The sequence below is a fragment of the Coffea eugenioides genome, chromosome 6 (genome assembly GCF_003713205.1).
Source record: "Coffea eugenioides isolate CCC68of chromosome 6, Ceug_1.0, whole genome shotgun sequence".
Classification (NCBI taxonomy): domain Eukaryota; kingdom Viridiplantae; phylum Streptophyta; class Magnoliopsida; order Gentianales; family Rubiaceae; genus Coffea; species Coffea eugenioides.
The window spans coordinates 6,377,117-6,398,013 of NC_040040.1; the positions used below are offsets into that span (position 1 = coordinate 6,377,117).

The 20,897-nt window shown below is 36.2% G+C and overlaps 3 protein-coding genes across 3 annotated transcripts; 2 read left to right on the forward strand and 1 right to left on the reverse strand.

The window, feature by feature from the left end:
- Positions 1 to 1,444: 1,444 nt before the first annotated feature.
- Positions 1,445 to 4,295, reverse strand: LOC113775671 (lipid phosphate phosphatase gamma). Its single transcript, XM_027320645.1, has 2 exons — positions 3,326 to 4,295; positions 1,445 to 1,733 (listed from the first exon to the last, which is right to left on the reverse strand). Exon 1 carries the CDS (start codon positions 4,026 to 4,028, stop codon positions 3,345 to 3,347), a length of 684 nt encoding a protein of 227 aa, XP_027176446.1. The 5' UTR covers positions 4,029 to 4,295; the 3' UTR covers positions 1,445 to 1,733; positions 3,326 to 3,344.
- A 5,063-nt stretch (positions 4,296 to 9,358) lies between these two features.
- On the forward strand, positions 9,359 to 15,368 carry LOC113772783 (importin subunit alpha-9). Its single transcript, XM_027317260.1, has 11 exons — positions 9,359 to 9,636; positions 9,842 to 10,082; positions 10,712 to 10,865; positions 11,128 to 11,230; positions 12,171 to 12,355; positions 12,503 to 12,582; positions 13,275 to 13,425; positions 14,040 to 14,121; positions 14,209 to 14,267; positions 14,331 to 14,636; positions 14,923 to 15,368. The coding sequence occupies exons 1-11, from the start codon at positions 9,591 to 9,593 to the stop codon at positions 15,088 to 15,090; spliced, it is 1,575 nt and encodes a 524-aa protein (XP_027173061.1). The 5' UTR covers positions 9,359 to 9,590; the 3' UTR covers positions 15,091 to 15,368.
- Positions 15,369 to 16,170: 802 nt separating this feature from the next.
- On the forward strand, positions 16,171 to 20,775 carry LOC113775362 (DEAD-box ATP-dependent RNA helicase 57). Its single transcript, XM_027320202.1, has 12 exons — positions 16,171 to 16,355; positions 16,457 to 16,592; positions 16,716 to 16,834; positions 17,046 to 17,137; positions 17,266 to 17,362; positions 17,523 to 17,603; positions 17,687 to 17,919; positions 18,815 to 19,009; positions 19,208 to 19,298; positions 19,888 to 20,010; positions 20,142 to 20,292; positions 20,448 to 20,775. Exons 1-12 carry the CDS (start codon positions 16,272 to 16,274, stop codon positions 20,654 to 20,656), a joined length of 1,611 nt encoding a protein of 536 aa, XP_027176003.1. The 5' UTR covers positions 16,171 to 16,271; the 3' UTR covers positions 20,657 to 20,775.
- The last annotated feature ends 122 nt before the right edge of the window (positions 20,776 to 20,897 follow it).

Sequence of the window (20,897 nt, forward strand, 5' to 3'; positions counted from 1 at the left end):
TTTCTGGAATTATCATTCCTCGAAAAATTTTAGAAAGCCCCCTTCAACTTCATCCTAGAATGACCAACACATTAAAATGTCAAATTTATCCTCCTATATTCTCTTACCAAATCACCAATTTTTAGGATATTTGTGAGTTTAATTAATGATTGGTTATATTTTTTTATAATAATGATTTTGTCTATGTTTAGAATAGTTATTTTCTAATTTCTGGCGAATAATAATATGTTTAAGATAATCCTTTTTAAAACTTTTTGACAGTTGTATAAGAATTTATTTGAATTTATATGATAATGAGAATAGAATAAAAAGAGAGTATTAATGTTTGACATTGATACGTACAACTATCATTTATATTGTGCGGATCGGATCAATCAAATATTTGATCTGTATTTGATTTTTAAAATTTTTTAAAATATATATAAGTTTCAAAAACAAAATGAAATTTAAATGTATTAAAGTTTCAGAAATATCATGCAAGCAATTTGTGTACTTACATTACATATGAGTTTTCATTCATAGAAAAAGAGTTTTTAGTTGAAAATAATCTCTTTTTTTTTGCAATAGAAAGCAACTTTTGTATTTTTTTTCCCCGTATTTTGATTCAAACGAATAAGATTCAGTATCTCATCTATAATTTTTTATCCACAAAATATATGACAATATATTTTAAAACTTAACACCATACGCCAAAAAAAGTCTATTTCGAAGGAGGACACAGATTAAAAAAATAAGAAGCAAGAAATAAACTATCATAAATAAGTGGATTTAATATATTAAAATTTTTAAAAAGAATAAATATTATGCAACCGGATCGAATATCCGCGATCACAGAATATGATATCCAAATCCGATTTGGATAACTTATTGATCCAAATGTGATCCGATCTGCGTATAACCTGATGGATCGAATATCCACTAATTCGGATCTAATCCAAATAGGATCATCAAGTTTTTCAGATCGCCAGGGTCAAGATGCACAACCCTATTGTAAACATTAAACATTATTTACATTTGCTCAGTAGGTATAAGCATTTAGAGCAGGCCCGTGCTACGAACCTGATGGAGCATCTGTTGCATCCCCCACACCACACTCCCCACATGCTTATTGAAAATTGACATTCTTTCTACTCTCTAAAGTGAGAGCCAAACACCTAATCTAATCACATGCTACTATAGAATATCTTCAAATTTGAGAGTTTTTGTGAGCTTAGGCCAAACATCTAATCTAATCCCTGCATAAAATGTTCATCACTTGATTCTTAAAGAAGGCTTTGCCAGACCAAATGTCTAATGATTCAGGATGATACGGACACCATACTGCCAAGGCAGTACAGTACAAACTTTGTATCTCTTGTGGGGATAGGAATTCATAATGAGAAACTAAACTCGCATTCAAAAAATATCAGCCAAAAAGATGTAATTATGCTGATGAACTGCAATAAGTTGCCCTTGGATTGCCCATACTTTTAACTGGTGGAAGGAAAAGAAAATCTAGTTAAGAATTAGTCATTCATGTCACCTGCAGCAAGTCTTTTACAGTACATATTATCTGAAATTACTCTAATATTTTCCCTAAAAGTATTAAATAGGACATTGTCCAGCTCTGCTTAAATCGCGAGCCCCCAAATAGTAGCCTTGAGCACAAAATAACAGCAAAGAACTAGCTACTGTGCTGTGTCACATTGTCCAGCAAAAGTAAAATCCTATATCAAAAGCATGAAGCACTTCACCTGGCAAAGAAAACAAAGATACCACCAAGATCAAAACGTTTCACCAATACATCCAAAGCATATCTAAAACTTGATTGTAGTTCACCAGCATAAACATGACATAAATGGCTCCATCTTTCAAACAATTTATAAATGAAATTAGAGCTATCAGTTCTATGCCAATGATAAAAAGCTGACCAAACGGACTTCTGAAGTCAAAGTAAGCCTCAAAGACCATGTCCTCGTAAAGGCAAGAATCAGACACATAAATGGTTACACAAGAATAAGCATTTTCTTAGCCAACATAAGTAAAGAAGAAATGTTTACATTTGGGAGCTTCTTTTTCCCTAGAAAGATGAAACAAAAGGGGCAAAATGAAAAACAATCACTTTACATCATCAGCTCAGCAGGTCCTTAGAACAACTTTTCATTTTCTTGGGTGGGTTTTTTTTTTTTTTTTTGGGGAAGGGGGGGGGGGTTTGGGGGAGTGCAACAAGGTCCAGGGATAAGTGCAAAGATAACACAACAAACATAAGTCAAAGTCATACAAATTATCCCTGGAAATTGTAGCAATTTGGCAGGTATGATGGTGCTTAGCTATGATCATTCTCTGTTACAAGTGATGCAAAATGAGATGACTGATAAATACATAGCACATCAGCTGAAAGAATTTAGAGCTCATCACAAATGAAAAAGATACAAGGATATTTCACACCATTATGCTACCTAACTTCTAATTAAAAGTTTCAATTTACGTGGATGTCTTACTGGCTCAACTTGAAATCAAAGAGACTTGTGAGTAGAGATACACATAAATTGCATGACTTTAGACTTGAGACCAACCAGGAGAATAAATTGGTATTCCATCACAGGATTTAATACTTGCACCAAATAAGTAAAACAGCTCAGCATCTGAGTAGGTAAAACATTTCATTCTCCTCTGCAAATATCCAACTGTCAAAGACCTGATTAATTTTCATTAAGCTCATCAAATCATCTATGTCCAAGTATCAAGCTACCCAGAATTTACATGCATCCAAGTGACTTTATACTGAAAAAAAAAACATCAGAAGAAAGCTTGCAACCTATTTATCAATACCTGGGAAAAGAGGAAGTTCTCCATCTGATGCTCATAACTACATCACACAAAATTTCACTTTCTTAACCCTACAATCCAGATATACATACCTGTGTATAAAGATCTAAGAATATGGACGTCTGCTACTCAATATTCAATAAAAACCTCAATCCGTCCACAACTCTTCAACCATAACACCATTATTGTCAGAATCTCTACTATATGCCCAGTTTTCAACATGGCTCTGATAATCAAATACTTCAACTTCAATCTAACTTAAAACAAGACAATTTGATTACAATGGTTGATGATGGTTATAACTGTACGCCCTTCATTTTCACAATAAGAAAACCACACTGAAACGAATCTGTGCAGATTTTTGCATATAAAAGATCTAATGTAACGCCACAGAACAGAAGTCAGAAGGTTCAATATGAATGTATCAACTTTCCCAAACACATCCAACCAAAGGAACTCGGCATGAGCCATAATTCAAACAAAATTTCAACAGCTACATATCAAACCAGCGACTTACCCAATTGGTCAGTCAATGATCAATCAGCTCGCTTATAAGAAACATGCTTTCTGGCGGCCCTGGCATTCTCGTACTCAAATTTCAACACATTGGGTATATGCGAAGTATCTTTAACATAAAAGAACCTCCCAAAAGCGCTCTCCTCAATAACCGGAAAGAAACTTCGGAGGCCAGAATTGACCACCCAAAACCACAGCCCACCAAGGAAAGTTCCCAAAGCAGCCCCAGCTAAGACCTGGGCAACAGTATGGTACCCCAAATACACCCTCGAATACATGGTCAAGATCGCCGAAGGCCAAACCAGGAGAAGCACAACCGACATTTGGTTTCTACCCAAGATCCCAATTCTCTTATATGTCAACAAAGTAAGATAGAGTGCAAAAAAGAACATGTATTGAGAGTGGCTAGAGGGCCAGCCATGAGAATCGCATATCTCAAGGAGAGCACAAGTTTCGGGGCGGGCTTGCTGGACGGATGTCTTGATGACCTCGTTAACGAATTGGGAAATCAGAAGGCCAAAAGCGAAGAACATCACTTGCAGCTCCCGGCGAAAGATGAAGTGAGAGACAAAGCCACCTAAGCTGATAAAGACTGGGATTAATGAAACCCATGCCAGAAAATGGCCTAATTGATCGCCCTTTTGGTATCTAACATGGGTTAGTGTCACTGCTTTCAGGGTCGGCTGAGGGTGTATTTCGGGCATGATGTATTTAGAGTAGAACTGATTGAAATTTTACTAATCAAAATTTGATTAACCAATAAAAGATCTAGGATGTGAGAAGCGAAGAATATGGAGCGCAGTATGTACTACAGGAAAGTGTCAGAGGGAGCTCAACAAACAATTGTGATAAAAATGAGAGACAGATGCAAAGTAGAAATTGGAAGAGAAAGGTCTAGGCGGGGAAGAGCGGAGCGGCACCGAGCTACTAACACGTAGGTAGTTGGGTTGCTAATTCGTCTCCGTTTTTGGTTGGACGGAAATAGGAGTAGTTCTCATTGGAAAAATTTCACTCATTGTCCCTCACATATTATTTATATGAAAATTTAATCCTTCAAAATCAAAATAAGCTATTTTAGTTCTTAACAAATATACAACACCCGCTTTTGGATCTTCGTCAACTTTCTGATTAAATTTTAGCCAGATTTTGTCGCATCCTATCACCTTTCCTGTTAAGTTTTGTACATTTTTCGGCCTAACTCGTCAGAAAGTTATTTCGACAAATTTTAAAACTTAATTTTAACATTAATCAAATTCCCAGATCATTTCAAACATGTCCCAAACTTCAAGTCAAATAAAAATCATCACATAAACACAAATCAAAGGATCAAATGAGAAAATCCGAAACTCTGATGTTCTACTCTATTTTCCCCACAAGACTGAAACAAAATTGCAATTAAATTACATCTAATGGTTTCTAAGATTTTAAAGATTAAGACCCTTGAGAATTTTGAATCCAATAATCCGCAAAATAAGGGACCAAATTTTTGGCCAAAATTTCACAAGAAAATTGACTAGAAACAAAAAAAACGAGTATTTTTTACTTGTTAGGCACTAGAATGCCTCGGTTTTTTATTCTGAGGGATTAAAATTTTACATCAATGATATGTGAAAACTGATTGGCGCTATTTTTTCTTTTTTTTTAGAAAAATCATTCAAAACTTCCCTCATATTTTTTCAAATGAATTTTTCATCCTACATTTTTTAAATTGTAACTTCACGTCCCTTTCAAAATCAAGTATGTAAATTTTGATTCCAACTTAAGGTCTTGTTTGGCACTTGAGTTTTTTGCTAAGTTTGAAGGTGAGTTTTTTGGGTGTTTGTATAAAATTTTACTGTAGATCACTGTAAAAGTTGTAAAAAAACTTTTGTAAGATGAAAAAACTTTTTTTTCCCTTTTCCTTTTTCTTTCTTTCTTTTTCTTTTTAATTTTTCTTTCTTTTTTCTTTTCCTTCCTCCCTTCCCCTTCTCCTGTTCCCTCTCCCGAAACTGCCTCTGCAAACACATACAAACTTTTTTTTTTTTTTTTGCTTTTCTCCTCTCCCCCCCCCTCTCCCTCCCCCACCACCCATTTCCTCCCCTATTCCCCGCCACTGCCCTCTGCCCGCCACCCCTCCCACTCCTTCTCCCGCCACCTCCCTCTGCCCACTATCCCTTTCCTCCCCTCTCCCCTGCCACCCCCCTCTGCCCGGCCACCCCCTCCCCTGTTCCCTTTCCCGCTTCTCACCATGCCTGATTTCTTTCTTTTTTTCACATTTTCCCTCTCCCTCTCCTCTCCTTGCTCTTGTCGGCAGATGAAGCAGAAAAATGATTTTTTTTGGGCAGTTTTCCTTCTCCCCCTCTCCTCCCCTTCCCCCGCCACCCTCACCCTCCCCCGATGCGATTTGGTCTAGCGACCAGATCGGCCAGAGGGGAAAGGGAAAAGTGGTGGGAGAGGAGTGAGGGAGACGCAGAGAGAAAAAAAAAACAGATGGGATGATGGCAGGGGAGGAAGAGGGGGAGAGGGAAAAAGGAAAAAAAAAAAGAGACCGGCACCGAAAAAGGTGATTGGCGCCGGAACCGGCACTGGAAGAGGTGGCCGACGACGGAGGTGGTGGTGGGGGAGGAAGAAGAAGAAAAGGGGAAGGGATTTTTTTTTTTTTTGTGTTTTGGATATTTTAAGTGTGTAGGTTAAAAACTTTGATAAGTTTTTGGGGTTCCTGTAGCAAAAGTTGTTAAAAAACTAGTATAATACAAACTTGCTAAAAACTAGACTTCCAAACAGGCCCTTTGTCTGCTACAAGTTTTTTAAAAACTGTAACTACAGTAACTTCAAACAAATTTTAAAAATTTTTAAACTATACACTTCAAATATTCAAAAAAATTTACACACTTCAAAAAAAAAATAAAATTCTACAATAAGTTATAATAAAATTTAAGACAAACACCCAAAAGACTCACTTGCCAAACGGGGCCTAAGTTTTCAATCACTTTTTACATTGAATTCATTACGTGACCTACATATGATTACTTTTTAGGAACAAAAAAGTTATATTTTATTTATAGTTAAACAAATTATCTATCCATATTTATTTTTTGCTCGTATGATCTGACCCCAAACTATATATATATATATATATATATATCTCTAAAAAATGTGGGATCACCCTTGAGCTCTTTCTCAAATTTCTTCCCCAAGGCCTTCGCCATTCGACTATTTATTCATAAAGGCGATGAATAATCAAGCTTCTAGTGTAGAATTGCAAGGACAACGGAGATTTCCCATTTTATCCACCAAATCAAATACTTTTTGATCTCCCAATACCAAGGGGCAGTAATCATCTCTAAAATAGTTAGCTACCACATGTCTTGTGGGATGGGAGATCAAGGGTTCAAATTTTGTCTCCTATCAAAGTTGCCATTTAATATGGTTTCTCTTAGATCCGTATGGTTGCATAATGGTCTAATGGTGCGTAATGGTCCCATCAAAGTTTCCACTTAGTGCCAATCAAATTTTCATTATCCTGCTGGGTCACTCTCCTAAAATAGATTAGAATTGAGTAAAAATAGGTGTAGATGATAACAATTAAAAAAAAGAGATATCAATGGTACGTAATTGCCACTTAATGCACTCATATGTTCTGATGGTGGTTCAGTCCCCATCAATTATTCGTGACTTTGTTGTGTCACAATCCTAAAATAGATTAGAATAAAAGCAAAAATAGGTGTATATGATGATAATTTTTTTAAAAAAAGATACCAAGGGCGGTAACCGTTCCATAACAAACCCCTCTTATCTAATATTTGAATATGAACTCTGTTCCTAGTCCAAGCCATCCCAAATTTGATTAAAAGTCTTGACAGCTTCGGCGTGTTCCATATTTAGGGTGCATTTGATAAATTTGAATTTTGAAAATTAAAATTTGAAATTTGAAATCTGAAATCTGAATCTATTAAATTATTAAAATTTTTAAATATTAAATCTAATACATTTGAGTGCATATCACATTTAGTAATAACTAAATAGCTTATCACTTAATTTTGGCAGCAAGTTTTGTCCAGAAAATTTAGTGCCACTTAATTAATTCAGATGTTTAATTTTTCGTTATCAAACGATTTGAATATGTTAAGATCTATTTTGATTAAATTTACGTGTTGAATTGGGTTATCAAACAGAGCCTTATACTGGGTTAAGATTAATACATTTTTTCAGTTTATCCACACATAAATAAAAAGTACCAACAATACTATTCCAATTACAATTTGTTTTATTAAAAAACAAATTTGCCAACAATTCACAAACGCCTTTAGTTTAGATGCATCCAAAGTTTCTAACTAACAAGGTAAAATTAGATGTACACAAAACTCTCTTTATTTCTTATTGATCTATCTAATGGGCGCCCATTAGATACACATTAAAATGTATTTCAAATGTTAAAATTTTGAAAATGTAAGATTAATTAAAAATAATCTATAAATGCAATGAGGTTAATAATTGTTAGCATGAATATATAAATAGTAGATTAAGTAAAATTTAGATAAATGTATTAATGAATGTCAATTGAATACTCGTTAAAAAAAATCCTTCTTTTATATATAGTTGAGAATGACTTGCCTGTAACTTTGGTAGAGAGAACACTTCTGTTATTCAAATATCACTTTAAATCTATTATCGTCCGAACACAACAAGTAGCGAACAAAATACTTATTTTATTTTATGAGTTTAATAAAAAGGATAAATTGCATTCAACCCTACAAAACCCAAGCTAATATCCACAATCAATTTTAGGAGTACCATACAATCCATTATAGAGGGCCCACATTCCTACTATTGAGTGGTAGTCACACAAACTTAAATGGGTACCAACAAGAAGACCCAACTTATCGCTACATTGTTGTGTTGGTGCCTTTGGGCACCCAAAACCAAAGGCTAAAAACGGAAATGTATCGTTGACCCAAATAAAGAGTGAGTCGATCGCTGATACGTAGTTATCATAAGGTGATTAATTGTTTTATCCCTTCGGCTGTGCAAAAACCTTTCTGGCTGATTCAATTGTTTTATCATTTTAGCTGTGCAAAAACCTTTTTGTCTGAATTATCGTTATGGTGATCAATTATTTTATCGTTTTGGCTCTTTTAAAATTGTGCAAAAAGAGCGAGTTGATTGCTGATACATGATCATTTACTGCGGCACGGATATCCCAGTTGGATAGAGTATTATTTGAAATAATAACTGTAACACTTTTTATGATGTGATATATGTGAGATAAAAAGGTAATTGAGAATATAAAAAAGTGGGTTGAAAAATATGTTTACAATGCAAGTAAAATATTATTTGAGATATTTGTGCTATCCAGACACTCCCAATGTCTAAATTGAGCTCAGAAACAAAGCTTAGTCTGGAGTTAGGATTTGGAGAGAAAAGAAGGGAAATTTAAAGTTTTCCATGTTTGGATGTTTTAAGTGAAAAGAAAAGACAGCAACATGAAAGAAAAATGGAGGGATAGATTAATTAAAAAAACTTTTGTTCAAAAAATATGAAAAAATGAAAAAAAATTCCCTTAACTTTTATAAACGTTCTCAAATTTCTGGGTGGTATAGCCATCGAGATCAATGCAATCAATTATGTCCCTCCTAAAAGTTAGTTAGCTACTCTCATTTTGTTTTAGGATTCTTATTCTTCGTGGATCATCTATGGCAATCGGAAAGGACTAAGAATGGTGTAGAGACCAGAGAGGGATGGGCGGATTTAAAAAAAGAGATAAAAAAATACTTTTTCGAGATGTCAACTTTATTCATAAAATGTTAGACAATAAAATCATAATACTTAATGTGACTAAAATCATTTATTTTTTTCCTTGAACTTCCAATCAAGAAAATCATATAATAATTTTCTTCTTTTTTTTTCCCTTTTCATAACTTATACTTTCTATTTTTTTTCCCCTTATCTACTAAACTCCCAAACTTAAGCCTAAATGCCAGCCCCTTTTTTAAACACACATTCGTTACATGCCCAGACAGCAATCCGCAGTCAGGAAATGACTCGTCACAAGGGAAGCGCGCACAGGAACAGGAGCAGGAGCAGGAGGAGGATCCGATTGCGATTTGGCTACATATTTGCTGTCTTAGGAGTACTATTTCGAAATTCCTGTTCACCTTTAAATTGGCGACTGAAAAGTTTAAAGCCCCACTTCTCCGAGTTCCCCCTCACTCCCCTGAAAGCTCCCCCCTCAAGAAGGGCTTTCTTTTTTGTTACTTTAACTTTCCAAAGTACAAAACAAAGCCAAAATGGCGGATGAAATTACTCCCAGAAGAGACCCCATCAAGTCCTCAGGCAAGGCTTCTCCATCCCTCCTTATTCCAAAGAAAAAGCTAAAATCAGCTGACGTTTCTTGGATTCTTGAAAATGTTCTTTCTTTCTTTCTTCCCCCCCCCCCTTCTCTAAAAAGCTGCGGCGAAAGAGTTTGTTGTTTTGTCGTTTTTTTTTTTTTTGTAACCATGTTCTTGATAAATTAATGATAATGGAAGTGGTGCATCAGTTGGGAATGTTGCGGCGCAGAGGAGACGGCAGCATGCTATCACGGTGGCAAAAGAAAGGAGGGAAGCAGTGGTGCGGACGAAGCGCCTCTGCAGAGTTGGAGTTGGTGGTGGGGGTGATGATCAGCTTACTTATGATGATGATGGTGATGGCGGTGATATGATGATCGACGCGGAGCAATCCATTTTGGAGGCTCAAACTTGTTCTGCGGTGCAAGACTTACAACTTGCTATGCTGTTTCAGTATGTTTAATTTCTCCCAACTTTGCTATTTAGTAGATTGTCATACCAGTTTATTCTGTCTGCAGGGATATTTTGCCTAGTTTACTTGATTTTACTTTTCCAAAACTCGGTTTTTTTGGGTGTTTTGTGAGGATCTGCCTTCGAATAATTTGACTAGCTTAATATCCAAATGCTACACATGTCGATTGTCTGCTTTATTACGAGCATGTTGGACAAGCTTTTTCCTTTTAATATATGGTTAATTGTCAACACTTTTCAACAAGTTCATTGCATTAACAACTTAACTGATTGTTCATTCTGTGAGATTATGGGTAAGCAACAGAGTAAAGGGTTGTTTTTAGCTTGATTGGGATACATAAACAGGTAGTGTAGACGGAAAAAGTTACCTTTTTGCTAATAAATATTGTATGCAACTAGAATATTGCTCCTTATTTATTCAAACCAACAATAATTAAGCATTTTCTTGGGGGATTATCCGGCAGAGTTTGTATCAAATTAGATTCATCAAGATTTTTCTTGTTCAAGCTTGCTAGTTTATGATGATCTTATTGGCAGTTGATGATTCAATCTGTTCAATGGTTGTGTTTTTTTGGATCATGTGCTTACAAAGATATTTGCATAACTATTAGGGGTAAAGGAGCGATGCAGAAAAGAGTGGCTGCTCTTCGTGAAGTAAGACGCTTGTTGTCTAGATCTGAATTTCCTCCAATTGAAGCTGCCATCAAGGCTGGAGCAATTCCTCTACTTGTTCAGTGTCTTTCATTTGGCTCTCCAGAAGAACAGGTCCAAATCCATCTGCCTTTTGAATTAATTTTCTCCTTCAAGGGTGCTAAATTTTCTTTCTTTCCAAATATATCTTCTGATGACATTGAAGTGCATCAAAAGGTCCTTTTTTTGGTGCGTGTTGGAGAAGTTTTTGTCAACTTACATATGCTCATTTTTTGTTACACTACATTCAATAGAAACATCCAGAAAGGATTACCAGATGCCAATTCTTTCAGTCGTTAACATTAATGTATGTTGGACACCTTTTGCTGTTATGCAGTTGCTTGAGGCAGCTTGGTGTATGACAAACATTGCAGCCGGAAAACCCGAAGAAACGAAAGAATTGTTGCCTGCATTGCCATTGCTTATCGCTCACCTTGGAGGTTGGTGGTTGCAGTGTCTTTTTTAGTCACAATAGCTCCCTTCTTCCTTTCCTCAACCTCCAGCCCCAAAGCATGAAACTTTTGAATCTATCGATGTGTAGTTTTTTAGGTTTCACTAGTGTTGAATGTACACTAATATGAGATGCCATGATCAAATAGACAACTCTTGAAGATGGGATATAGTTTTAAGAATTTCAAGCCGTTCTTTGGATTTCTTAATGTGCAAGGCATTGCGTTGCGAGTATTTAGTGCTGATACTATAATTAGATTACTTCTTTTTGTGCTTATAACAGGTTGATTTTTAGCCACCAATGAGGTTATTTTTCAGTGAATTTATGATATCTGATTGAATTGTCAGGGTGACCATCAATATTATCAATTCTGACCCTGCATATAGGATGAATTTGTACATAAACTGTTGAGCCCTTTTCATGAATTTTCATTATGAGCTGTGGCATGAAAAGTCATTTTTATCTTTTATTAATGCTATAACGAATATTTTGAAGTTTTTACTGAAATGATACGAGTTTCTAGTTTTAGATTTTATTGGTTGGTATGTTGTAGTATAAAATGGATTACCATGATTGTTTTTCCTTTTTTATTCTTTCCATGTAATAAGTTTTTCTTCTACTATTCAAAAAGTTGAAGGAGTGATGCATGGAGCTGACACACTACTTTGCTCAAACACAAACACGCAAAAAGTCATGTGTGCATGTGCACTTGCAATCAAGTTAAAGTTTTATTTTCTCTTTCTAATACAGATGGCTTTCCACTTTGCCTGTGCTTGCTTTTACAGTCTTCTGGACAATATTTTGCTTTGTTGTTTCTTTTGCTTCTTTTTTTTTTTTTTCCAAAAAATGCCAAGATGCTATTTCCTTCAGACTGCCATTAGACCTTTTCGTACTCCGGTCTTCAAGATTTTGAATGCATTTTTGCGCAGAAAAGAGTTCCCTACCTGTAGCAGAGCAGTGTTCTTGGGCAGTGGGTAATGTTGCTGGTGAAGGAGAGGAACTAAGAAATATTCTGCTATCACAGGGAGCCCTTCCTTCTCTTGCAAGAATGATGCTGCGAAACAAGGGTTCAACTGTGAGAACAGCTGCTTGGGCATTGTCAAACCTGATAAAGGTTCTCACGCCTTTTAACTTTTTAACTCATTCAAAAATATGTATTTGTTGCACTTTTGGATTTCAGCATGCTGTGTGTCTTGACAGCATTCAATAGTATTGATGGTTATATGATTCTCTAATGCAATCTCAAAATCTATTAATATAGGGACCAGATCCTAAAGCTGCAACAGAATTAATAAGAGTGGATGGCGTACTAGAGGCAATTCTTCAGCATTTGAAGAAGGCGTAAGTTGTTCTAGAGTACAACTAAATTCTTTTTTGGTTATTTTGATTAGCTTGGTTCAATCACGTTAATTAGGAATCTAGATCATCATCCTGTCATATCTAACTCAGGATGTTCTCATCATAATGAAAGAGGAGCAGTTGCTGTTGAATTTCTTTCCTTTAGCAAATAGACTATACTTTACTTTCCTTGTTGGTGCAAGATACTTGTACTCACTTAATCTTCCTGTAACCATAGGAAATTCTGTACTTTCTGCATTCAGCTGATTAGTGAAAGCAAATAGCTTAGTCAGTAGCATGAGCCAATATCTTTCCTTGTTAGGAGAAGATACCCTCATGTGATTGTCTTTGTAATTCTAGGTGCTATTTTAGCAGTTGTTGGTGAGAAGCTTGTTTCATGCAAATTCCTTGTTAAATGATTCAACAAAAATTTTCTTATTACTTCATTAATATCTGGAAATCAGTGAGATGCTTGACTTAATAGCTTTTAGTTCAATATGGGCTCCAAAGAAAGTTGGCAAAAGATGATACCTAGTTTTCATGCTTGATGCCAATAAGGCATAACTTTTTGGTGGCCTTCAAAACAAGACATTGAGTCGACAGCGTCATAGTCTTTAATTTTTTATTTTTTTTTGTTTATCTTGGCACAAAAAATCTTGGTGTAATGCCTATGTTGATATGCTCATTATGAACAGTGATGAAGAGTTGGCAACAGAAGTTGCTTGGGTTGTTGTGTATCTCTCTGCACTTTCGCATGTTGCTACAAGTATGCTGGTGAAGAGTGATCTACTTCAGATACTTGTTGAAAGATTGGGAATGTCAAATAGCTTGCAACTTCTTATCCCAGTAAGATGAAAACCGCATTTGTTTTTCTTTTTTGTTAGGGTTAGATTTTCTTATTGAAATGTGGCAGATAAGGTGGGAAGAATACGTAGATCTTGTTTAGGTTTGGGTCAGTGTGCTTTCCTCATTGATAAGTTTCACTAGTGAATAGACTTTGATACAATTGTTCAAGTGCTTAGTATGTCATATATGCTATCAGAATACATGTGTCTCAACTGCTGAACGTTAGATTACTTTGTGTTTAACTCTACTAGTTCAGATATCTCATGCTATTGCGATATGAATTGTGCATGGTTTTGCGATTCTCTCGTTTTGCAATAGCATATCCATGAGTAAATGTATAGTTGCAAAAATACCGTAATTTTTGCCCTTCCACCCTCCACACATATAAAAGAAGCTAAATAGAAATAGGAAAATCTGTTATTGCGCAAGTGCAGGGGGGAAACTTTGCATCCATAGAGTTGAACGATATATATGCTGTAAATTCTTCTTTCTGAACGAAAACCTCTCTCATATTTCTTCTTTAGTTATCTACACTGTTTTATATCTTTATATTTCTCCTCTTTGAGGTATTTTTGGCCCCAATACCTACTGCGAAGGAGTATGTCTTTGTGTAGGTTCTACGCAGTATAGGTAATCTTGTGGCTGGTGATGCCCATGTTGCAAGTACTGTACTTGTTATTGGACAAAGCATCACAGGTTAGTTCCCACTTTTTTGATGGAATTTCTTTTATTTGTTAGGAAAAGCACTTTACCATGAATTACTAATGCACAAGGCAATTGCAGATAGCATCCTTCCTGCTCTCATTAAATGTCTGGAAAGTGAGCACCGAGTCATGAAGAAGGTATGTCTTCTATTATTGCAACATGAATTTGGTCTCGTTCTGACAAGGAATGCCTCTATGCAGGAAGCAGCTTGGGTCTTATCTAACATAGCAGCGGGTTCTGTTGAGCACAAGAAATTGGTATATTCTAGTGAAGCAGTGCCATTGTTACTACGCCTTCTTGTGACAGCACCTTTTGACATAAGAAAAGAAGTGGCATATGTAGTTGGAAATCTCTGCGTTGCCCCATCAGAGGGTTCTGGGAGGCCAAAGTTAATTGCAGATCACTTGGTTTTTCTTGTTAGCAAAGGATGTCTTCCTGGTTTCATTGATCTTGTCAGATCTGCTGACATTGAAGCGGCAAAACTGGGGCTTCAGTTTATTGAGCTGGTAAGCATATACTTTTGACTCTTCGTAATCTTGATCAACAGAGTGAGAGAATTTAGCCAGTTAATACATTGTCACAGCCACCACCAGTGGGACTGTATGTTACTTTACGTTGTTTGGCCTCTGTACTGGCATAAACTGAATTTGACTTTTTAGTGAGAATTTTCAAATATTGCAAGCCTCGTGCAATTGTTTATGAGTTGCACATCAAGGGGGTAGTGGCTGATAACTCCATGAAGCGGCTTCTAGCTTTCTTTTGTTTAAATCATTTTATTATTGTTCATCACAGGTGCTGAGGGGGATGCCTAATGGTAGTGGCCCAAAACTGGTTGAGAAAGCGGATGGTATTGATGCAATGGAAAGATTCCAATTTCATGAAAATGAAGAGCTGAGGTGCATGGCAACGAAATTAGTTGACAAGTACTTTGGGGTGGACTATGGTGTCGATGATGAGTAGAAGATAAGTCATGTATCTGTTTCTGAGCTACCATGATCTCTATTTTCCAACCCTATGTATGACTTGGAATAGTGTGATAGACTTGTCTCTTCCATCAGTGCAAGTTAATTCCAAGGTCGCTGATTGTAGGAACATGGTTAGATTTCATTGTATGCTAATGCAGGGTTGGTTGGTGTAAAAACAGGGTAAAGAAAGGTCTTTTTGACACTGCTTGGAAACACAATTCTGCTGTATCTTTGTTGGCTGCAGAAAGATGAGGACAGATTCGTTTTGACTTTTGAAGAATGAGATGATTTACAGTTTTGACGAAGGTCATCTGATTTTGATTTCAACCGAGAGAACAAACCTAATATATTGTTCTGTTGGGATTGAGGCAGCAAAATGGTTAGATAGAATTAACAGTCAATTCTTGGATCCAACCATCCTTTGTATCTCCGGCATGAAGAAGAGCATTAGTCTGTCGGGAGTTGGGACGTTCCATTGGTATAATAATAATGGTTCAGCTGATATTCTTAAAAGTTTTGAGGCCTGAATATTTGTATGCTTGAGTTGAAAATCAAAACCTATAGAAGGGAAATTATCGTGCAAGACAAATGGGGTTTGTTAAATTAACAAGTCTACAAAATTGGTCGAACTTGATCGGATATAAAGTGTTAAAGCCACAAATTGAAAAATTAGAAAGGATGGTCTTTTTTTGTAGAACTTTTTGGATGGCAATATTTTTTTCAAATATTATTTTAGTTGCAAATATTATTATTATTTTGTAGATCATATTATAGTAATTATTTTAATTAATATTTCAAATAAATAATCTCTTATCCAAACACACTTTTTGAGTCATTCAAAGTCCAATTGAAAGTTTTACAAATACAATACGTTGAAAGAGAAAAGGAAGCTAGAAGCCTAAAATCGTGATTCTTATTGGGCCAAAAAGAAATTATAGAAAAGAAGGAATACCAATAAACAAAAAAAAAAGATGAATTGTGTGAAGGAGAGTGGTGAAGTGTTTTTACTGCCCTGCCCCGCTCAAGTGCTAAAACTTTCCAACGCCTGCCACTAGCGCCAAAACCCTAGTGGTCAAGTGTCCGGCGATAGTCTCGTCGCAGTTGGTCGTTGTGTTCTTCATTGAAAAGCTAGAAGATTGTTTTTACTTACTGTACTACTTGATACTACACACCTTCATGGCGGAGAGAGATACCTCTTTCCTCTTCTCCGGCACCTCTTTCAATCGCAAGAAATTTGCCGCTGTTTTCACCAGATTCAAGGTCATTGTTTTCGCAATAACATGTTGAATATGCATGTGTGTGTGTGTTCATTGGTAAATTAGTTTTTAAAACTTTTCTGTTTCAATCAAATGTTGCTCCAGGAGAAAAAGGGGAATGATGTGTCACCAAGAGCAGAGCCAAAATTGGTTGAAGATGCGACTCCTGCATTCCAGGAGGAGGAAGGTGTGAAAACGCATTACGCTGACAAGAAGAGGAAGAGGAAAGCAGTTGATTCTGGTGAAATTTTGCTTCCTTTTCCCCTTTTTCTTTTTCATCCAATGATTGTTTCAGCATTTGGCTTCTATTCTACGTCTCATGACTTTGGTTTGTTTATGGGGTTTCATTGGGATTGATATGTAGATCCTGTTGAAGGATTCAGTGTTTTCAAGAGCTCGAAATCCCAAAAGGCCAATGAAGATGATCAACAGGCTGAAAATGCAATTATGCTAGAAAAGAAGGAATACTATCGTCAGTTGGAGGTTCTCTTTTACCTTTTTATCGTTGTACATGACTTGTCTTTGTATTTTTACTTCATCATGTTCTTTAAGAATACAAAATGAAGAGAAGGAAGAAAGTTTTGAAATTTAACGCAATAAGAAGGGGTTTATTTTGACATTAGTTGGAAATTTAGTGGGAATAGTAATCATTTATCTGATTTCTTTTCTTTTGATGATTTGGTGGGTGGTTTAGGGAGATGCAATTTTCCGCAAGAAGCACAATATTCATGTTTCTGGGAGTAATGTTCCTTCACCACTTCGGAGTTTTGCCGAGTTAAAATCAAGGTGTAGTACTTTTCCTTTGATGTGTTGTTTCTAGTCGTCTTTTATTGTCATTCTCCCTTCGGTTGTTATATCTTTACAATCATTTATTTCCTCGTGAATAAACCAGTTGGGCATATTACCTTTGGCAGGTTTAGTTCTAAATCATATATATTGCGGAACTTAGCAGAACTTGGATTTGAAGAGCCAACACCAATCCAAAGGCAGGCTATTCCTGTTCTCCTATCTGTATGATCTTTCATTTGAGCCATCTTGTGTTGACATATTTTTTCTACTTTTATTTATTTATTTATTCTGTTCACTTTAAGATTTGGTGTCCATATCAGTACTTGGAATACTGCTAAACATCTTGGTTCAGAACTGATCTTTTGTGGTCAAATTTTCTTAGGGGCGGGAATGCTTTGCATGTGCTCCCACTGGTTCTGGTAAAACATTTGCCTTTGTCTGTCCAATACTGATGAAACTCAAGGTATTAATGGATACGCATATTTCAGATTGCTTCTTTAGAACCTAATTTCCTATTAGTCTGATGTTGAAACTACATACAATCAGCGTGCTTCCAAAGATGGCGTTCGAGCAGTAATTCTTTGCCCAACAAGAGAATTGGCCGCTCAGACGGCCAGAGAATGCAAGAAGTTGGCTAAAGGGAGAAAGTTCTATATCAAGCTAATGACTAAACAGCTTGTTAAAGGTGCTGACTTTTCAAAACTATGTTGTGACATACTCATATCAACACCATTTCGCGTGCAGTTTGCCATTCGTAAAAAGAAGCTTGATCTGAGCAAGTAAGTGGATTCATCTCTAGTAGCTCTGAATTCTTTCCTGCTGGCAGAAAATTTATTAAATTCAGCACGTGTTGTTTAATTTCTCCTCATATATTGTTTAATTATCAGACTGAGTCATGTTTAATGAATTTTCATAAGTAAAAGGCTAGTAAATTCTAACTTGTGGTTCTAAACCAAAAGCGAAGACATTTATGTCTACTAACAGCACATGGTGGTCTTCAAAAAGCAATTTGGTGTGACTATAGCCTCAAATGACTATTTCAAAATAAGCAACTGGCTCCACTAGGACTTGCTGACTTGCTTTTCAAGGGTGATTAATTTACCTAAGGTGAAATATTGACTGCTTGGATTTTCACCTGACGGCTGCTGGCATCTACAGTCTGTGGAGCATCGCTGCCTGAGTCAATGATCTTTGTTTTTAGAGACTTCTGATAATAATCTAGATAGAAAACTTGAAGATAGGTAGCAATGCTCATCTCTAGAGCACTACATGAGCTTCATAGTAGCTTCATTGTGGTGGTGCAGAAGTCCTGGATATCTGAGATTCCTAGACCTGCAGGATTTGAGATGACCATTCTGCAGAACTTCTTATCTTGTTGCTTAATGTGACTGGATATCATTTGGTAATGGAGGGAATTAACCCTTACGTTTTAAAAGCCTGAAGCAACTTGATAAAAGGCTTTCACAGGCTACTGGCTTGATATTTATGTGGTCTTTCTGGCTTTTGAAAAGTAATAACAATATTCTATTTGTGGGTGTAATTTTTTTGAACTTCAATGGACTTCTGTAACATAAATTCAATTTTGACATCTCCAGCAATTTTCATATTATGATTCTGTGACTAAATTTACAATATGAGTTAGCATATATTAAATTTGGCCTTTCCCTCTTGCAGGGTTGAATTTCTCATCCTTGACGAATCTGATAAACTATTTGAGCTGGGCTTGGTGAAGCAGGTTGACTCAGTGGTTAAAGCATGCTCTAATCCTTCTATATTACGATCCCTGTTCAGTGCTACTTTGCCTGATACAGTGGAAGAGCTTGCTCGCACAATAATGCATGATGCCATCCGAGTTATTATTGGTCGGAAGTGAGTATTAGTAAGCTTTTTGTTGAAATTATTAGCAAATTTATTATTTGAAAGTTTGGTCTTGGAATGTACGCCTATTGGGTTTGAGAATTTGTTGTCAACACCTGCTTTCATGAATTGAAGTGCTGCAGGCAGATTCAATTTTCTTGGCTTCTTTCTACATTTCACTTATGTTGGTGTTTTTTTTTGTTTGAGCAGAAATTCTGCTTCTGAATCAATAAAGCAAAAGCTGGTTTTTGTAGGAAGTGAAGAAGGGAAGCTTCTTGCTCTTCATCAAAGCTTTGCAGAGGTAAGCTCCTCACATGCTTTGAAGTGTTTTAAGTCTCTCATGAAACTTCTAATTCGAGTAAATATGTTAGCCAGTGATGTCATAATCTCTATGTACTAAGAACAAATGAAAATTCTGCAAGTTCTTTTTAATGCAAAAATAAAGTAAATAACTTAAAATAAAATAAAAGGAAAAGAGAAGGCACACTAGCAGAGGAATAAATCGTTCAACCAAATAATGCACCTAATTGGATGGATAATGTAATTGCATGTAAACAGTTTGAGCTGATTGCAATGGCAAAGTATGCCACTTTTTAGTGGCTTTTTGTCCTTGAATAAATCCAAAGAAATGACAAAAGTAATCAAGCTCCTCCATGGATTGGGCTCAATGGTTTTTTTTACTTCTTCCAGTGTTTGTCAAGTGACTGACTGCCTGATTTAGATCAACCTATTATGATATTGAATTTGTTGATGATGGAAGCTCGAAGTTTGGTGGCTAGGTTGCTTTTGCTGCTAGATTACAAGAAATTTATTGAGCAACTAACGCAAAGTCCTTGTTTTATTTTTGGTTTCTGAGATGTTCTAACATGTCGATTATTACTCATGATCAGAGTTTAAATCCACCGGTACTGGTATTTGTCCAGAATAAAGAGCGGGCCAAAGAGCTTTATAATGAAGTGAAATTTGATGATATTAGAGCTGGTGTGATACATGCTGATTTATCACAAGTACAGGTAACACTATTTGATTTGTTGTTTAGCTTAGACTGTTTTCATAATGTTGTTACAGTGTGTATAAATAGGTTGTTAACCACAAAATTCCCAAGTTAACCTGTGAATTGTTATCCTTATTGATCCGCTTTTAGAGAGAGGATGCTGTTAATAACTTCCGAGCTGGGAAAACATGGGTGTTGATTGCCACGGATGTTATTGCTCGTGGTATGGATTTTAAAGGTGTCAATTGTGTTGTTAATTATGATTTCCCTGATTCGGCAGCAGCATATATTCACAGGATAGGTGAGTGACTTGATCTTGACGTATCTGCTGCTTGGATTATAATAGATGCATGGTTGGTTGGACTATTGATCTTTCATTTTCGTCAGTTGACAATTTATTTGTCTCATCATGGGTGATGCCTGAGTCTGTCACTCTGTTTGTTGTCTCTGGAATAGGTCGTTCTGGTAGAGCTGGTAGGAGTGGGGAAGCGGTTACCCTGTACACCGAAGCTGATGTTCCATACTTGCGGAACATAGCTAACGTGATGGCAGCATCAGGCTGTGAAGTTCCACCCTGGATCATGTCTTTACCAAAGCTCAAGTGGAAGAGGCACAGGCCACAAAGAGAGGCTATTTCAACTAAACCAGTAGGTGAGGATGAATAGATTAAGCAGCGAATGGAGTGGACTATGATTTTTGCCGTTCTATGTAACGTGTACCTGTTTCTGGTTTTTACAGTGCACCTGTAAAATTTTCATTATTAAAGCAGACTTTTGTATTTTAATCTCTCCTTTCCCGTCAAATGATTTTTATTTTGGCAGTTACAATGCTGAGAAGTAGTTATGTTGTCAACGTGTAGATAGGCAAGGTTTAAAATGGTTGTGGATAATTATATCTTGACAATAT